Source organism: Rutilus rutilus, assembly GCF_951802725.1.
Source record: "Rutilus rutilus genome assembly, chromosome: 16".
Taxonomy (NCBI): domain Eukaryota; kingdom Metazoa; phylum Chordata; class Actinopteri; order Cypriniformes; family Leuciscidae; genus Rutilus; species Rutilus rutilus.
Genome location: NC_140224.1, coordinates 2292843 through 2313534, shown reverse-complemented (window position 1 = coordinate 2313534; position 20692 = coordinate 2292843). Strand labels below are relative to the sequence as shown.

The 20692-nt window shown below is 37.3% G+C and overlaps 1 protein-coding gene across 4 annotated transcripts in view; it reads right to left on the bottom strand.

The window, feature by feature from the left end:
* usp22 (ubiquitin specific peptidase 22) overlaps window positions 1-20692 on the bottom strand; it is a 53238-nt gene that overhangs the window by 9376 nt on the left and 23170 nt on the right. For 2 of the 4 annotated variants that reach the window (XM_084434160.1, XM_084434162.1), the window contains 5 exons: window positions 14702-14815; window positions 12996-13097; window positions 8166-8332; window positions 4884-5031; window positions 890-992 (listed from right to left, as the gene is read on the bottom strand). In XM_084434160.1, the coding sequence (XP_084290286.1) occupies window positions 890-992; window positions 4884-5031; window positions 8166-8332; window positions 12996-13097; window positions 14702-14815 (634 nt within the window). Of the gene's footprint in view, window positions 1-889; window positions 996-4883; window positions 5032-8165; window positions 8333-12995; window positions 13098-14701; window positions 14816-20692 lie in introns of all 4 variants that reach the window. The other 2 variants (XM_084434159.1, XM_084434161.1) reach the window with 1 other exon arrangement.

Sequence of the window (20692 nt, the reverse complement as noted above, 5' to 3'; positions counted from 1 at the left end):
TGCATGATGCAATACCTCTGTTAAACACAAGGTGGCGTTGAGGAGCATTTATTTAGAGAAAACAAGATGCAAAGACACTGGCTCTGTTCCAAAACCTAGTGAGCGGTCTATGTAGGGACTAGGGAGCATTTTAAGGCAACAAATTTATTAATTAACAAAAATTTACAAAACCATTGCTATCAGACTTTAATTATGTAATTGAAATGTAAAATCAGGGTTACTAGTGTGTCAACTGCCTACATAAAAAAAGCTTACTAAAAAGGATGCAGAGTGAATTGACTTATTGCTTTTTTACATGTTTATCTGTCTTTAGCATGTAATGTTGCTGTTTGAGCATGAAATAGCTCTGAAAAGTTATGTTATAATGAATAAAGTTATAATGAATATGCAGAATAAAGGGGTGGGGCCTGGTTGAGTTAGTTAGTACTGTGTTAAACTGGTGGTTACGGTAACGGGCGGGACATTCCCCAAACACACTCGACCAATCACAACACTCGGCTCCAGCCGACCAATCAGAGCACAGTGTGCTTTTCAGAAGGAGGGGCTTCATAGAGACAGGAAATAAACCGAGTGTTACTGACAGACTGGGAAGAGACGAGCCGCAAAAATGGAGAATACAGGGAAAATAATGTGTTTTTGAACATTCAAATATGAAAACTTATTGTAGTAGAGCCCAAAAACAACATCAAGACTTCATAAAAGGGACTTAAAAGTGGCCTTATTCAGAAAAAACAAGCAGAATGTCAGTTCATTATTGCATACATCAACACATTCAATGTACCAATTAATGCAAGAACAGATATATGAACGGTTGACAGATGTTTGCTCGCCTCGTTTCATCTCACACACACACACACACACACACACTGTGCTGTATATCTGGTCTTACTGGCAGACTTGGCAGGTGACGTCAGACTGCAGGCCTCCAGTGAAGATTTGGTCAATGATGCAGTTGCAGTGGTTTGGGTTGTTGGCTTTTTTCCCATTATCATCTCCTTAGCGGACATGGAAGCAGCATATGAACACACACACACACACACATACACACACACACACACAGAGAGAGAGAGAGAGAGACAGAGAAGGTCTGATTAGAAAGCAGCGCTCGGACTGCTGCAGAAACACCCCTCCCTCTGCTTTCACACTGCAGGAGAGAGAGTGAGATCCGTCTACCGACTCTACATCTATATCCTCTCGCTCGTTTCATTCGCTCGCTCTCCCGTCTCCGTTTCGGAGCGCTTGCTCCCATCGCCCACGACTCCGACCTCAGTGCGTACACTGCGACAAGACTCTCTCCTTCGCTCTCGCACATGCGCGCGTTCAGAGTCCAATCAATATTTTAAGGCGGAAATGTTTTATCCTACAGAGTCACGAATCTGCACACGAACAACAAGCAGATCTTGCATGAGAAGCGCTGACGTGCTATAAAGCTAACGGTGCTGTGAGCGATCTTTATGAAATAACATGCACTAAATCTGCATGCTATCCGACACATGATCCGGAGACACATGTGAAACAGCTTGCAGGATGATAAAGGCTGACCGATTAATAGAAATAAAACCGATCATCACACCGCAAACGCTGTGATTTCATACAATAAACGTGTGTGTTGCATGCTTCAGAAGGGGAACGGCTAAATAAAAGCTTGATGGTTTAACGTTTTCTTAAGAAAAACTTATTAGTATAGTAATCTTAGTTGCACTTAATTAGATATATCTTATCTAATTGTGTATTATTTAATTAGATATTGCCTAATTTGCATATTTAAACATTAAATTACAGAAAACTTGTAATACATTTTTTTCCTCATCTTAATGTAAGTAATCAACTAGGAAAGTTTCATGGTGATATCTGCTAGTTAAATTTTTTATCCTATTCACCTGTAGTGTCTCGCCTTAAGAAAAAGTTATTAGTATAGTAATCTTAGCTGCACTTATAAATAAAATAAAAATTATTACTATGCTATTTTTCTTAAACACCATTTTTTATTTTACAGTATTTTTAAACATTACATTGTTTAATAAATCTTGTTTCATACTTTTATTTAGTAATAATAATAATAATAACCATAATAAAGATAATAGTATCTATTATTATTATTCATTATTTTAGTCGTATTGCTACATAAATCACTAAATGTGGCCAAATTTTGCAGCCCAACAAACACAGTAAAGCTTTTTTTAAATCACAATAGCAATTAAAAAAAAAAAAAAAAAAAAAAAGGTTTTTAATTTTTTTCCCGCCAAATCGTGCAACTCTTCTTAAAAGGTAAATGTGTGTCATTTTCTTGATGTTAAAGTACTTTCACTATCATGACATTGTTTTAATTGGACACAGCAACACCGGCTCCACCAATAGCGTGATTTTGAGGCGGGCTTTTAGTTTGTCCAGCCAATAGCAGACAACATCATCTTTAATGTACATCTTTACCCGCCTGAAATGCATTCTGTTCCGGCTCGTCTTGCTTTCCGACAGCAGATTAGTCCTAAAACACACTGTCGCCAGGTGGAACTGATATAATTAGCAAGCTAATGCTGGTTTCATTCAATTCAACCTTCGCAGGGAGTTTGATTGACAGGCGATCTGACCAATCATAATCCGCCGAATCCGCCATTTTTGTCAGACAAATCAGTCAGGAGAGTTCGTAGATTAACGTCAGTGGACTTGAACTTGAAAAACAGAGTGTACTGACGTCTTTCCGCGGTTAAAACAACATTCCTTCTGATGTTCATTCATGTTTATTTGATGCTATAAATGAACTAGAAGGAAGAGATGATCGGTTCACGAGCAGCTTTAACTGATCGATCTGTCGGACACATTAAAAAGACACAAAACGGTATTTATTGTTTACATTTCAAAAAAAAAAAAAAAAAGACCAAATTTGAAAGTTGAGACTTTGTTTAATATCAGAAGTAAGCTGGTCTTTCCTGTGTGTCGGTGTGCTGTCAGTGTCCTCTCTGCTCCGCGATGTGTGTTTCACTGCGTGAGAACATGGTGTGTGTGTGAGAGAGAGGCGTGGCTTGTCAGACATAGCAACAGTAACTAAAGGGGGCGGGTCTTTGCGAACGGCCAATTGCGTTACTTAGTTACTTTTTTTAGAAAAGTAATGCGTTACGTTACTTTTTTTTCACCATGGCTGGTCTTGTTTTTTTATAACAAAGTAATATTTCTGGGCAAAAGTAACCTTTCACACCAAAAGCCTCAGGCTGAAGGAAATGCAGATTTACTCCTGACGCCGCTCAAACAAACCTTTCAGCTGCTGATACTCTGGATAACGGAAGAATAGGATGCAGGAGAAGAAAGTTTACCAATAAAAACAAAAAAAATCTATAGTCATTTTAGGGATGGAACGATTACCGGTTTCACGATTAACCACGATAAAATGTCCTGACGGTTAGTATTATCGCTTAAAATGTAATGATCATGAAAACCGTGTTCGATTGTCGCGATTTTGAAAAGCTTTTGTAAACCCTGTCCTGGCAGCATCAGTCTGACGCAGTCACAGCATGCAACATATTTTGTAAAAAAGAAAAAGAAAAAAAAAAGTCCGGTATTGTACGTACCATTCTCTGTTATTGTTAAGCCCCACTAAAGATATCAAAAAATATTGTAAAGCACCATAAAGTTTTCGTGCACTATATTCCAAGACTTCTGAAGCCATTCGATAGCTTAATGTGAGGTGCAAATAAATATTTAAGTCTTTTATATTTATATTTAAAAACTATAAATGGAAAATATTTAAAATATTAAAAAATATTAAAATATTAAAAATAAATAAAAAATATTAAATTAATATTAAAAATAGATATTTTAAAATATTTAAAAACTTTTCATGCAAACTCATCTCAGTCACTCTCCGCACATCCAGCGCGATGCGTTCGGTTCCGACAGTGACACGAGGAAACTCAATGCTCCCATTATTATACTTTATTTGTAGAAAAAGGTCAATGGTTTTTCATAAAAGCACTTTATCTCGCTGGAGTTTATTTCTGAGTGTTTCTCCCGGGTGTCAGATCACACTGGAGTAGAGCGCACTGAACTGAGAGTCACTGAAATGTACAACTGTTAAAAGAAAAGGCTCAATAAACTGTTGCAGAGCATCAATATCTATTCTCCTATAAGCCGCTCTATATCGAAGCCTTTCATATTAGCCCTATAATGCTTTTGCCCAATGAAAGATTACGATTATTAATGGTCTTTCTTGTTCTGTCGTATCAAATGTTGTTGCCTCATGAAAAAGCTGCGCTTTACATTTAAAATAAAAGTCTTTTCATTTTATAGTATATGTAAATACATTTATTTGTTTTTTATCAATGGAACATTTGACCTTTAATTTGTTTCAAACTAAATATTTTTTTTCACTATCATAACATTTGCTGCAAAATGATCCACTAACCTCATTTATAATAGCATTTTAATGAAACGAGAGAGTGTGTCCGCGGTGATAGAGATGTGCGCGGTGTTATAATGCGTTGCCATTGACTACGGTCATATAATTTTAAGTGTATGCTTAAAAAAAAAAAATAAAAAAAAAAATGCATAAAGCTGCTAATTTTATCTGTTGTTTGATTTCCAAATATAAAACTTGAAATGTTTTTAGTGTGCGTATCAGTTCTTTTTTGAACATTTTCATCTCATTTTAACAAAACCGTGATAATATTGATAATTTTGGTCACTATAATCGTGATATGAAATCATTTTTGCTTGTGGTTTCATTGAATCATTGAAGGTCAGAAACAAGAACATTGGTCAATAAAGCGAGATTAAATGCATGTTTTATTTAATATATTAAAGGTTTGAGAGGAGCGTGGCTTGCCGGACATAGCAAGCGCAACTAAAGGGGGCGGGTCTTTGCGTGTAATGCGTGTGATTGGCTGCGGTACCTTTGCAGTGTCTGTGCAGCACGTCGAGCGCAGCGATCAGGAACTCGTGAGCGTCTTGCTGCTCGTATCCGGCCAGGTGTCGAGCGTGGGTCCAGACCAGGTGAAGCAGCCGGAAGGGAATGTGAGGAGAGCGATGACCCGAGTAAAACTACAACAGAGAACGACAGAGACGTGAGCGACACACTACATGTGCATTTATCTGATCAAAATACAGTAAAGAAAATGCAATATATTATTGCAATTGAAAGTAAATGTATTCTATGTGAATATATTGCTAAATGTAATTTATTCCTGTGATCAAAGCTGAATTTTCAGCATCATTACTTCAGTCTTCAGTGTCACATGACCCTTCAGAAATCATTCTAATATGATGATTTGATGATCAATAGCGCTGCACGATTAATCGTAATTTATGTGAAATCGCACTTAAACCGATTTGGCTTATTGAGATTATGAAATGGCAAAGTCTGATTGTGTGTAATGTGCAGCTTGTCAGTGACGTACGGCTCAGGAAACGCGGCTCACTCTGAAAGCTCTGAGTTTGAGTCGCTTATAACGAGCATTTGAAAAAGCAACACGTGTCAAACATCTTTCCAGACATGAGACGCATTTATGAACCTCTTATCCAACAATAGATAACATTTAATAACATGCTTTTCCTCCAAACTCACTTCATAAGGACAGCTGAGCTCCTCCTCCTGTGAGATGATGAACTTCTGACACTGATTAAACATGACTAATAAACACACGACTGCCTTATTCTATCAAAGCGTCTCAATCTTCTGTTTATTCAGAGACAGAGAGTGTGATGCCGATAGGGGTTTCCTGGAATGATGTGTGTTATCGTACTTCTGTGGCGTGTGTGTGTGTGTGTGTGTGTGTGTGTGTGTGTGTGTGTGTGTGTGTGTGTGTGTGTGTGTGTGTGACGCCCTCTGGTGTTCAGATGGGGCAGTGTTTACTACTATTTTAAATAATCACAGTCTTTGCCAAATCACGTGCGGTTTCATTGCGATTAATTGTGCAGCCCTAATGATCAAGAAACATTTATGATCATATTATTATCAATGTTGAAAACAGTTGTGCTGCTTCATACGTTTGTGGAAGCTGTGATAAAACCGTGTGTTCAGGATTCTGCGATGAATAGAAAGTTCAAAAGAACAGCATCTATTTGAAATAGAAATCTTTGGTAACATTAAAAAAAAAAAGTTCTTACTGTCACTTGATCAATTTAATGCATCTTTGCTGAATAAAAGTGTTGATTTCTTAAAAAAAAAAAAAAAAAAAAAATAGTACTGACCCAAACTATTGAATGATAATGCATCACAGTTTTCCAAGATATCTGAAGCAGCACAGCAGTTTTCAACACTGATAATAATCATAAATGTTTCTTTCAAATCAGCATATTAGAATGATTTCTGAAGGATCATGTGACACTGAACCAGCTCAAGAGTAATTTGCTTGATAATCTGATTACTCTGGCTGTGTTGTGTCTATGAGTGTGTGTGTGTGTGTGTGTGTGTGTGTGTCAGTGTGTGTGTGTGTGTGTGTGTGTGTGTGTGTGTGTGTGTGTGTCAGTGTGTGTGTGTGTGTGTGTATATGAGTCAGTGAGTGTGTGTGTCTGAGTGCATGTCTGTGAGTTAGTATATATGTGTGTGTGTGTCTGAGTGCATGTATGTATATATACATACACACATATATATATATATATCAGGGATGGAAATTAGCACCCGCCACCAGCCAAATGCGGGTGATTTTGTGTTGTGGCGGGTAAACTCGCTTCACCTACCGGCCACCGTGGCGGGTAAATAAAAATATACTGTTTCACACAGACGGCGGACACTTTTAGAGGACATAAGTGTACGCTGAAATAAAGTCTTTCACCTCAGAAAAACGGACTTTCTTGTCCTGTCACGTCAGCCGTTATCCTGTGCTCGGAGCGCACACTCTTCAATTGCACGCGCATGCGGCGGCGCGCGCTGTGTATCGCCTCACTGTATATGAAGTGCAAAATAAACTACGAGCATGCAACGCCGTTACGTTGTAAATTACACAAAATAAAAGTAATGCAGGGATGATTTTCATTCTATTCACCAGGAGCAGTTTCCATGGTTCATTAACAGTTATTGTTAATATTGTGTATTCACCATGGTAACTGTCGTTTCCATATTAACCCCAAAATGCCACTTTATTTTTCTTTGTGTTATTTTTTATATTTTTAAATGACTCTAGTGGCTCATACCAACATTGTATTAACAAAAACTAGTTTGGGACTGCTATTTAATGGCTTTAGCATAGGCCTAATGTTTATTTATTAGTACTAGTCTTTACTATTAGTCATATTCTTACAATTTATGTTAAGTAAAGGGGGACAGTACTTGTGTGTGCGGAAATAGCCGGTTTCAATAAAACTACTTGTGACATGTCATATTTGGCTTTGACTTTGACTGAACATTTGCTCTCACTTTGCGGAAAAAATATCGGGATATATATCGTATATCGATATTCAGCCTAAATAATCGGGATATGACTTTTGGTCCATATCGCCCAGCCCTAGTTTCATTGTTGGGACTAAAAACCTAAAACTGGAAGCCAGACCACAAATCATTCAAATGCCACATCCAGGTAAAAAAGAGAAATATATATAAGAGAGAAAAAGAAAATGTCAGTATTTCATTGAGACTTGAGATAAAATAAACTGCTTAAGTATTGTAGATCTTGTAGTATTAATTTTCACATGCAGTTACACATTGTCGGTTAAAAACAAGAAAGTGGCTGGTAAAACATTGAGTGGCTGGTAGATTTAGAAATCCATCCGCCACAGTGGCCGGTGGACAAAAAACTTAATTTCCATCCCTGATATATATATATATATATATATATATATATATATATATATATATATATATATATATATATATATATATATATATACACATACATACATACATACATACATACATACATACATGTATATATGTATGTGTGTGTAAGTTTGTGTGTGTTTGAGTGTGTGTGTGTGTGTGTGTCTGAGTGTTAGTATGTGTGTGTGTGCGCGTGTGTGTGGTTGGGGGGGTATATATGTGTGTGTGGGGAGGGGGGTATATGAGTGTGAGTGTGTGTGTGTGTTTGTGGTTGGGGAGGGGCGGTGTATGTGTATGTGGGGAGGGGTGTGTGTGTGTTTGTGAGTGTGGGTATATGAATGTGCGTGTATATGTGTGGGTATATGAGTGTGTGTGGTTGTGTGTGCGCGTGTGAGTGAGAGTGTGTGTGTAGAGCTCTCACCTCCTGAAAGAGCTGAGACATTTCACACACTAGGCAAGAGTTGGACTGCATCTCACACTTGTGTCTGTCGGACAGGAAGAAATCCCTCAGCAGCGGAGTGTGTGTGAGAGCCTGAACGATACAGTTCATAAAGCATGTGTTCCCAAGGTTTATTAAACCCCTCAATCCTGAAAGAGAAGAAAGTACAGAGAGCATTAAATATAAGGATGGACAGAGTCATTTTGCAGTCAAGTCCACAATAAACACACAAATAACAAAATACACAATAAATAATAATAAATTACACATAAATAATCAGTAATAATCCAAATAACACACAATAAAAGATTCATCGCCAGCAGTGATTTTGAAATAAGATAAGTTTTTAGTTTATAACTTATACATTTTTATTTTATTATTAATTATTAATAATGTATTATGATAATTTTACTTTTTTGTGAGAGTAGATACAAAGTAAGTGAATAAGAAATATAAGTGTTGCTAACATTATTATACATTCTTTAAAATTATTATTATATTATTATGATGTATTGTTTACGCCATTTTTATTTATTAATTATTATAAATAATAAATATAACATCAATAACATCAACATTTTATTCATTTACTTTGCATTATTTTCTGTTATGACCATTTTGTATTAGTAATTTATTATTTTATTAAATTTACTTTGTTTTATTTACATTTATCACCATAAAATGCATATTATTCATAAAATATTAATATTAATAATAATAAGTTAATTTACTTTCCATTTCCTGTTTGTCAATTTTATTAAAAAAATAATTATTCATAAACAACAAAATGAATGAGTAAAATGCATTCAAAAATACCATTTAAAAATGTGCACTCACCTGGAGGTTACATAGTAACCAATTTAGGTAATATGCATATATAAAAGAATAAAAAATAAAATAAAATAAAAGATATAAAAGGGCATTCAATTGTTATATAACAAAAGCAAATGGAGAAAAGTCGTTCTCAGTGTTTAGAGAACGTGTATTCACTATAAAGAACTAGTTCAAAAGAGTCATTTGCTCAAGAACTGGACGACTCTGGTGGTGCTTTGAGTCGGATCTTTGTGGCAAATCAAAAACTCACAGCTCAAAAGATTCACTTGTTTGGGAATCCTTATATACACTGTTCCCACTTTGTGTTTGATTCACTAAAAAGGTCAAGCTCAAAAGAGTCATGCGTTCAGGAATCAGCTGATCTCCCAGTACGTTTTCAACTCACTATAAGCAACTCAAAAGAGTCACTTGTTTGGGAATCAAACTACTCTGGTTGTTTCCGATTCACTAAAAAAGAACCAGCTCAAATGAGTCACTCGTTTGGGAACACGTCTACACTGCTCGAGTTGTGTGTATGATTCACTAAAACAAGCAGCTCAAAAGAGTCATCTGTTCAGGAATCGGTTTGATCACACAGGTCACGCCGTGTTTATGATTCACGACACAGAACCGGCTCAAAAGAGTCATTAGCTTGAGAATCTGACTTCTCTGGTCGTGCTGTCGGTCTCAGTGTTTAGAGAATGTGGTCGAAGGGACACAATAATAGCGGTCTGACAGAGTTTGGTTACTTTATATTAAGGTGTCATTGTCACAGTGTAATTATATATAAGTACTGAGTAATATTAACCACATGTACTTACTATAGGGTTAGGGTAGGGTTAGGGTTTGGTTGAGGGTTAGTTGCATGTAATTATGCATAATTTACTGTTATTACTATGGTAAGTACATGTATCAAGGACACTGTAAAATAAAGTGTTACCCAGAGTTTCTATTAAGACTACACGCCTGCGCACATATGTATTCAAACGCACATACCAATAGACGAAACACGTAATACGCATGTGCACGCCGTCAGCGTTCTCACAGATTCGCGTTTTTCAAGTTTACGCGGAAATAACGTTTAAAAAGAAATTCACCGCTTGCACCTTGGAACCTATTTCAAGGTTTGCGTTCTCGAGCACCGAACACTGTTGTGTGCGAATGAGCGGCCGGATCGCATTAAAGGTTTTTCTGTTAAAACTGTGTCATGTAAGTTAATAACTAACGATCTTTGCAATAGAAGTGTCAATCAAAACTATCTTTAGATGGACAATAACTTTATTCTAGAGCTGCTGTAAAGCCTAAACAATCTCTGTTACTGTAATCTCCTGTTATCACTGTAAAGCTGCTTTGAAACGGTCTATATTGTTAAAGCGCTGTATAAATGAACGTGACTTGACTAGTGCGAATAGTTGAGCAAACTTCCACTTTCACAACGTAAATGGCCTCGCCTCAATCTGAAGTGTATAACCCCAGAAGTTAAAGCTCAGCAGGCTCTCTCCCGTGTCAGATCGAGTGTGTTCCCCGCTGTGCTGACGACGGGCGCTCGTACAGTTCGACGGGTCACCGGCCCGTGAGCTTCGAGACGAGCAGACAGACACGTGCTCAACACAGGGTGGCTAAACGCCCTTCACTGGCCCCGATCCAAACCTACAGCGCTCAGACATCTGCTCCTCACGCTTCTCAGAGTCCAGTTAAACTGAGGACGAGGAGAGACAGACGGGACCCAACACAGCCCTGCAGAAAGGCCAACAGTGGGAGAACTAGGGATGATCCGAATCCGAGAGAGAGAGAGAGAGAGAGAGAGAGAGAGAGAGAGAGAGAGAGAGAGAGAGAGAGAGAGAGAGAGAGAGAGAGAGAGAGAGAGAGAGAGAGAGAGAGAGAGAGAGAGAGAGAGAGAGAGAGAGAGAGAGAGAGAGAGAGAGAGAGAGAGAGAGAGAGAGAGAGGGTTTTTTTTCTCTTGTTTATATAAATGTATTCATGCAATTGTTTACTGATTGATTTATTGACTATTGATTATGTGTTCGTTGCTTATGTAATGGCCAATGCTTTGGCAATACTGTACAAGTCAAGCCAATAAAGCTCATTTGAATTTGAGAGACAGACAGAGAGAGTGAGTGAGTGAGTGAGTGAGTGAGTGAGTGAGTGAGTGAGTGAGTGAGTGAGTGAGTGAGTGAGAGAGAGAGGGGTTATCCGGCGTCTCCTGTGGCACTTTCAAGTACTAATATATTATTAATGCACACGAGTGATTGAACATCATACACACACCTGATCAACACACAGCACATCACTGCTGACAACGCCTCCGCTTCAGTCATTCCGACGCCGGACATCGAAACTACATGCATGACATATACAGCGGAAACAAACTGTGTGTGCATCGCCTGAAACACGATAGCAACGCATAAAAACAGCTCATGTTAAGCAACTTAATGATGCTGGAACCGATTCCGGCTCGTTTAATGATTCTTCTGTACTTTTGAGGAATATGTGATAGAATTTAATAGATAATTGTGATTTAAGTGTCACAGCGTAACAAAACAAGTTTTGTAAGCTATAAGTGTTTGATTCACTAAAAATAACCTACTGAAAAGAGTCGGGAATCATTAGGATCATGTGTAAAACAGATTATAAAATTTGCGATTCAATCTTTTCAAAAAAGATTTGCTTTTGACGCTGATTCTCATTTGCTGAGACCTGGACTCCTCTGGTGGTGCTTTATGTCTTTGATTTGATACAACGAATCAACTCACAGCTCAAAAGAGTCACTTGTTTGGGAATCCTTCTATACTGTTCCCACTGTGTGTATGATTCATTAAAAAAGGTCCAGCTCAAAAGAGTGATGAGTTCAGGAATCAGCTGGCTTATACTGGTCTCCCAGTACGTTTTCAATTCACTATAAGGAACTCAAAAGAGTCACTTGTTTGGGAATCAAAATACTCTGGCTGTTTTTGATTCACTAAAAAGAACTACCGGTAGTTCAAAAGAGTCATTTGCTCAAGAACTGGACTCCTCTGGTGGTGCTTTATGTTTTTGATTTGATACAAAGAATCAACTCAGAGCTCAAAAGAGTCACTTGTTTGGGAATCCTTATACACTGTTCCCACTTTATGTATGATTCACTAAAAAAGGTCCAGCTCAAAAGAGTCATGCGTTCAGGAATCATCTGATCTCCAAGTACGTTTTCAACTCACTATAAGGAACTCAAAAGAGTCACTTGTTTGGGAATCAAACAACAATGCAGTTCTGTGCGTTATATTTAACATCAGTTATGGTGTTTTTGTATATCAAAAAAAGAAAAGCAATTGGTTCTGAATGAGAACTGGCTTCCAACACTAATTGATGTAAAAGTTGAGATTTTTCTTAATTTTACCGTTGCGGAAGTCTAGCATCGTCTTTAATGAACACGCAGAGCCGAAAGCTGTCGCGTCGTGATTCGTTGTGTCATCGGACGCCTACAGTCTGTAAAGCAACAGCCATCTCACACAATATCCATCTGAATTCATCATACATGGCCCATTTTATGTCCTAAATGATCAATGGGAGCTCCGGCTCTCATATGGCTAATCGCATTAGTGCGTTACTCTGGGTGTGAGAGAGGCTAGCGTTTAGCGCCTACGCTGGGCCTGTGGTGCAGATATTTAACACCATTACTCCACTGCCAGGCCCTCTGACTGAGCGGAAACAGGCGAAAATGAGAAAAGGGAGAGGAAACGTTATTTCTCTAATGGCCAGAGTCCATATCTCCGCTTTATTCTCTCTGCGCCACGGCATGCAAACTGGGAAGAAAAAAAAAATAGATGGGAAAACATCGCAACTGATGGCCAAGAAACAAAGAGTGGTCTTGGCTCCGGTGCAAAACTGCAGTCTCCAGACATTTGACTACTAGAAAATCATCTGAACCCACTGGTTTAATACAGATGAGAGTTGGCAGAGGCCTGATCAACTGCTGTGTTATTGGGTTTCAGAGATGTGGCCTGTGGGAAATGAAGTTCTTACCAATGGTGCAGTTCGCTGTGATTTTTCTTCGTTTGGGGTTGTGTCGCAGCAACTCCAGCTCTCGCTTCGTCGGCTCCCACATCGAATACTTCTCTCCGATACCTGACGTTTCAGGGGATTTTGCACATTATATTGCATACAAATCAAGCTTTGAATATGCACAAGACTGCATTAAACCGTAAACATGCATTATATTGAATTAAAGTGACTAAAGATATTTTAAATACAACTTTATATTCATCATCAAAGAATCCTGAAAAATAAATGCATCAAGGGTTTCCTTATGTATGAATAATCATAAATATATATATATAAAACAGAATTAACATGTTGTTAAAATGATCACCACATACAGTACAGGTCAAAAGTTTGGAAACATTACTATTTTTAATGCTTTTGAAAGAAGTTTCTTCTGCTCATCAAGCCTGCATTTATTTGATCAAAAATACAGAAAAAAAAAAATGTAATATTGTGATATATTATTACAATTTAAAATAATTGGTTTTCAATTTATTATACTTTAAATTATCATTTATTTCTGTGATGCAAAGCTGAATTTTCAGGATCATTACTCCAATCTATCACATGATCCTTTAGAAATCATTCTAATATGAGGATTCATTATCAAAGTTGGAAACAGTTCTGCTGCTTAATATTTTTTCATAACCTGTGATACTTTTTTAGGATAGTTTGATGAATAAAAAAAAAAAGCAAATGTTTTAAAAATAGAAATCTTTTGTAACAAATTGTTGTTTTGTTGTGACTTCAATACACTACTGGTCAGTCATTTTTTTTTTCTCTTTTTTTGAAATAAATCAATACTTTTATTCAGCAAAGATGTGTTAAATTGATAAAAAGTGAGAGTAAAGACGATTTATATTATTATTATTTTGTTTATGAATGCAGTTCTTTTTAACCTTTTATTCATCAAATATATTAGGCAGCAGAACTGTTTCCAACACTCATAATAAATCAGAATATTAGAATGATTTCTGAAGGATCATGTGATAGACTGGATGTCACATGTGACACTGAAGACTGGAGTAATGATGTTGAAAATTCAGCTTTGCGTCACAGGAATAAATTAGTTTTTAAAGTATATTCAAATAGAAAACTATTATTTTTAAGTTGTAATAATATTTCACAATATTACTGTTTTTTTCTGTATTTTTGATCAAATAAGCGCAGCCTTGATAAGCATTAGAGACTTCTTTCAAAAATATAAAAAAACTTCATGTTTCCAAACTTTTGACCTGTACTGTAGCTAACGTGATTACCATGTTGCTAGCTTGATTTAACATGATGTTACCATGTTGCTGCCATGATTTAACACATTGTTAACATGAATTATCATTTTGCATGCAGACTTTTTGGATTTCATAAACTTTGCACATAAAAAGTAAAGTTTGAAAAACCTTTAAAGTGATAAAGTCAAAGCAAGCCTGAAAACTAAACTGGCATGCTATTATTTTGAGGCCTTGCAAACAACAGCAAACGCAAATCTATCTTAGGATTACGCTACACGTCACACTTGTGCAGATTCAATAGCAAGCTTTAGAAAATAATGAAAGATTAGCTCTTTATCAGCGTCACAATCCAAACACACACTCTTGCCCTCCCGTGGCTCGCATCACAACAGCTTCGAATATTAATTTTCCGAATTAACGGCCTCTTACGCCACAGGCCGAGTTTGAACTGCTACCAACCTTGCAATTTCCAGGCTTTTCTTTGTTCTTCTTTGGCAATCTGCTCCATGTCTTTGTCGTATATGTAGTCTTGGCACACAAAGCAATATATTCCACCATACAAAAGGTCTATAGCTGAACAAGAGAAGGAGAGAGAGAGAGAGAGAGAGAGAGAGAGAGAGAGAGAGAGAGAGAGAGAGAGAGAGAGAGAGAGAGAGAGAGAGAGAGAGAGAGAGGAAAAAAAACACAAGGAAAGGACCTATTAGAGACCTTTTGGAGAAGTTGGCGTTTGCATCTTCCCGTATCTGCCCTGTAAATATGGATGAGGCATTAAGGAAGCATCCCAGCATTGCTCAGTGCAGCAAATCTGCCTCCTTTAATAAGTGATGGGAATAATAATTAGGGTGCAGCACAGAAACATCCATCGCTGCGTGTGCCACGATATCGTGTCCTCTGTGAAATGTCATGGAGAGCAATCGCTTTTACCTGGCGGCTTCTTATTGCCCTGACTGATGCTATAGTTGTGAACGAGGAGTAGCATTTATGAATTTATGCTTATTAAGTGCACTGTAAAAAAAAAAAAAGAAGACTGTTAAAGTGCTACGGTAAAAACCTGTTATTCTCCCTTATTCTATACAGGGAAAAACTAATATATCTAACCTTACATTATGTAATTTTGCAGTAAACCCGCGTTAAATGAACCTTATATTCAGCAAAGATGCATTAAACTGAACAAAAGTAACAGTAAAAACATTAAAAATGAACATATATTGGCCGATACATCCCTGATAATGGTACAATAGTAATAAATGCTGTTCTTTGACATTGATAATAATCATTATTATTTCTTGAGCATCAAATCCTCATATTAGAGTGATTTGTGAAGGATCATGTGACACTGAAGACTGGAGTAATGATGCTGAACATTCAGCTTTGATCACAGGAATAAATTACACTTTAAGACATATTCAAATTGAAAATAGTTATTTTTAAAACGTATTTTTTCCACGATATTTCTACTGTTTTTTTTTTTTTTTATCAAATACCCTTAGTGAGATATCTTTCAAAAACAAGAGAAAAAAAAATTCAAATAAAGTAAAAAAAAAAAAAAATCATCTTATAATTTACAATGAAAAGTGTAAACTTATTTATTTTAATAATCATGTTTCTTAGGGTTTAATTAGAGTTTCTTGTTATCAGGGATGTACATTAGGTTTTTTTTTTGTTACATCATACGTTTTTGAATGAAGGTTTATTGCATTATTTTAGTGTTGTGTGTTATGATGGTGTTTTGTGTTGTGTTGTCCATCTTCTATATATTAGTATTTATCACAGCTTGTGGAAAATCAACTTTAATCATATATTTTTCTGATTAAAACCTGCGTTATTACAGTTATTGTCAGTATATGTTAAAGGTAATGCAGGTTTAGTAGCAGTGTGACTTTGCCATTTCAGCAGAAAAAGGCTGATGGATTTAGCCATACACACCTAATGTACACACCTGATAACAAGAAACATGATTAATAAACCGAAGTGTCACTCAGTTCACGGCTTTCACTGTAAATTATATGATGATTTGTTGGTTTTTCCCCTTGATTTTCATGCTTTTTTGAAGGATATCTCAAGGCTATTTGATAAAAAAAAATACAGTAGAAATATTGTGGAAAAACTGTTTAAAAATACATGCATACACATATATACACACACAATATGTAAATATGTTGACATTTTTACTGTGTTTTAACATAATTATTCTAATTATTATGTTTAAAAGGAACACGCCGACTTTTTGGGACTTTAGCTTATTCACCGTATTCAGCCATCTTCTAACCGTACACATACTGGGAACTATATTCTCAGAAGGCGAAGCACTGCTACTTCTGCGGAGTGATTTGCTCGCAGCGCCTGAGAAGCCCCGTGGTGAGGAGCAGAGTTCCTCAAAGATGGAGTAAATCACTCCGCAGAAGTAGCACTGCTTCGCCTTCTGAGAATATAGTTCCCAGTATGTGTACGGTTAGAAGATGGCTGTGTCTCATGTGACCTTGTTATTCGTACACGCTGTGACTATACAAATCACAACATGTAAATAGGAAAATGTTGGCGTTATTTTGTCACTTATTGGGAGCAGTATGCTAGCTGGAGCCATTTACCTCCAGTCTTTGTGCTAAGCTAGGCTAGCGGTGGGTGCGTCAGACAGAGTTACGGCACGCACGGAGATGAGAAGGGTGTGTGTGGACTGATCTAACTCTGGGGGATACGGTGAATAAGATAAAGCCTCAAAAAGTTGGCGTGCTCCTTTAAAGTACATCACAAGTTGCTTTTCCACAAGCTGTGGTAAATTCTCATATATAGAAGATGGACAAAAGACCATCATAACACTAAAATAATGCAATAATCTTCATTCAAAAACATATGATGTAACAACAAAAAAAACTAATGTGCATCCCTGACAACAAGAAACCCTAATTAAACCCTAAGAAACATGATTATTAAAATAAATAAAAATAAAAATAAACATCAAATGTTTTACTGTGTTTTACCAGAATTATTCTGTAAAAATGACATGATTTTATAAATTTTTTCCACTGTGCCATTCACCCATTTCTCCAACCCTGCAGTACCAGTACCTGTTTTTCAGTTCCCATGGCAACCCGATGATGGTCTGTTTCACACAGACGCACTAAATGTTCGCAGGTGGAGTGAAGCAGTGGGAAGCGGCTTCTATTTGTGACACGACACTAATGCACAGCCTGGCACACGCTGCCGACAGCCGCTCGGACTCAAGCTTTCAGAGGCTTTCAGCGAGAGCGACCAGCGCCTGAGCACTTGCACGGCTATTTTCAGTTATTGCAAAGGGACTGAAGTCTTATTGTGCGCGCATTGAACTGGCAGGACGTTAACAATCCGCACAGGCGTAAATCTGTTAGATCTGCTCAAAAACGACCCCATTTACTTTCAAATTTTATGTATTTAGTCTCTTTGTGCAAGATTAGGATTTATTAGTGCAAGACGAGAAACGCATTGCATGATCTTTAATTAAAATGCAATGAAATCTAATATTTAAAATAATAAATACTAATGCAATGATCCATCCAATTAAATCCTAATGGATTTTTTTTTATTAAACAGGCTTTATTATTTTCCATTGCAATATTTCTGTCACACTTGCAGATGCATCACATAATGGAAGTTGAATGCGTTCTGCTGCTGTCTATTTTTGTCTGAACGCATTCTGTGGATGATATTGTCATGGCAATACATTCCTATTAAACTATAATCCTGTTCACGCCATTCATGATGTATAAGATTCATTAAATGGTAACACTTTACAATAGGATTCACTTCATTGATACATTGGGCATCATGAACTAACTATAAACATTAATATTTTACAGCATTTACAGAATCTAGGTTGATGTTGGTTGTTATTATGAATACAGTATTGTTCAATGTTTCTTCATAATGCTTTAGTTAATGTAACTATATAAATATAATATAAACATACATACATGTATATATGTGTGTGTGTGTGTGTGTGTGTGTGTGTGTGTGTGTGTGTGTGTGTGTGTGTGTGTGTGTGTGTGTGTGTGTGTGTGTGTGTGTGTGTGTGTGTGTGTGTGTGTGTGTGTGTGTGTGTGTGTGTGTGTGTGTGTGTGTGTGGATATACATATGAATTAAATGTTCATTAGTAAAACTTAATGGACCGAAATGAATAAAGTCATCTTGATGGGTTGTGTACTCTGTGCCATGTCTTGTATATGTGACTGGTTTTGTGATCCAGGGTCACATTTAAGAGCAATAAGATACAAAAAATGACTAATTTTGGTTCTTACAAGCTTGTTTGAGAGGCGGCTTATGAGAGCACACTTACATAGATCAGTGGTGAGCGTGCGAAACCTGCGGGAATGAGTAAATTATGCGAAATACAGGTGTGTGTGTGTGTGTGTGTGTGTGTGTGTGTGAGAGTGAGTGAGTGAGTGAGTGAGTGAGTGAGTGAGTGAGTGAGTGAGTGAGTGAGTATCAGTGTATCGATACTGCAGAGGAGGAGGATTGGAACCATTTTTAGATATTCAGTATCAATACATAAAACATTTATATTTTTGACAACACTTACAACAAAACAAAAAAATAAAAATAATAATAATAATAATAAAAAAAAAATAATAATCACAAAAATCTAATTATTAGAGACTTCTTACAACTATCATGAACAAATCAAATGCATTCCTGATGAATAAATTATTCTTTGAAATATCAAATCAGCATATTAAATTTGCAGAGCTATTGGTCTGCATGAAGTGAGGGAGCAGGTAAATATTATTGTCATTACGTTTATGAGCACTGCAATCTGAACAAATGACACAGAAAATAATAAAAGGCATTTTAAATGTATTTCCTAAACTGTGAAAATGTAAAATACTGTGACTCACGCATGATAGCTTTAAACAGTATTGTCAAACGAGAGAAGTTGCACAAGGTGGGGTTGCATGATGCGCGCACACACACACACACATATCAGATGAATAAACCAAAAGCATAGCAGGCCTTCAGGTAACCATGGGAACCAGCACAGGAAAGAGAGGAAAGAACACCGAGATCAAGTCTGACAAGTGTGAGCCGGGAAAAAGCCACAGCAAATAGAGGGCGGAAAAACAAAACGCAATCTAAATAAATTGCAACAACAGAGACGCACAAGCCGAAAGAATCGGTGGCTCATTCAGACTTAATTACTCCCCGTTCGTCTTTGGAGAATAATCACAGTTTTCCTCCTCGGGAACGGCGCGCTCATTCACAGATATCCCATGTACGGAGACTAACCTAATTAAATGTTCAATTAAACTCCGTGGGGAGCGCGGGGTGTAAAGACTGAGCGACGCCGCGACGCCACCTGGGAAACACAGCGGGACTCCAGCGATCGGATTAGCCTCTCTGCTAACATGATACTGCGGATGCTGATGAACGGACCAGTGGCAAGGGACTCGGGTTTGTTGGCAAAAACACACAACAAAATGACTAAAACTAACGAAAAGAAAAAGAAAACATAAGTCAGGTTAGAGGCCATCCATATTGAATTTAACACAGGCGAGGCTGTGAGGATTAATGGGACGCAATGTATGAGAGTTTCTGCCTACGGAAAGTTGTTTTGGAAAGATACTTAAGCGAAAAAAGTGAAAGTGACTCCTATACTTGGGAATCTGCACACACACACACACATTATTGAACACACACACACACACACACACACGGAACACCCATTTTTTTGCTGTTGTGGGTATGAGAGTGCAGAGCTTGCTGTTTATTTACTCTCACCATCGACATTTCATGCCGGTACAGAGACTCAAACCCTAAAGTGCCCTATTATGCCATTTTAAAAGTTCATAATGTTGTTTTTAAGTCTCCTATAACAGGTTTACATGCATCCAATGTCAAAAAACACTTTAATTTTCTCATAATACACACTGCAGCATCAGCTCTTTTCTCTCAGTGTCTGAAACGGGTTGATAAAGGATTCAGTCTCTCTAAGCCCCGCCTCTCTGAGAGCTGCTCTGCTGTGATTGGTCAGAAACGAAACCAAACGCTCATTATCATATCTGAATCTCAGCTCTTGATCACAGTGATACGAACAGTAACGATGGCGTGGGTTTTACCGTATCAATCTCATCAAAGTGGATTTGCTTTGTCAGCAGAAAACAGCGTCTTCTCGACATGAACAACACGAACCAAACTCTTCCAGTCTCAGATACACTACAGTGTTTGAGGGCGGAGCTAAGAGACGCCGTTCAGCCAATCAAGACCAGAGGCAGGCATTATGCAAATTAGTTACAAACTATAAACTACAGTGTTTGAGGGCGGAGCTAAGAGACGCTGTTCAGCCAATCAAGACCAGAGGCGGAAATTATGCAAATTAGTTACAAACTATAAATTACAGTGTTTGAGGGCGGAGCAAAGAGATGCTGTTCAGCCAATCAAGACCAGAGGCGGGCATTATGCAAATTAGTTACAAACAATACA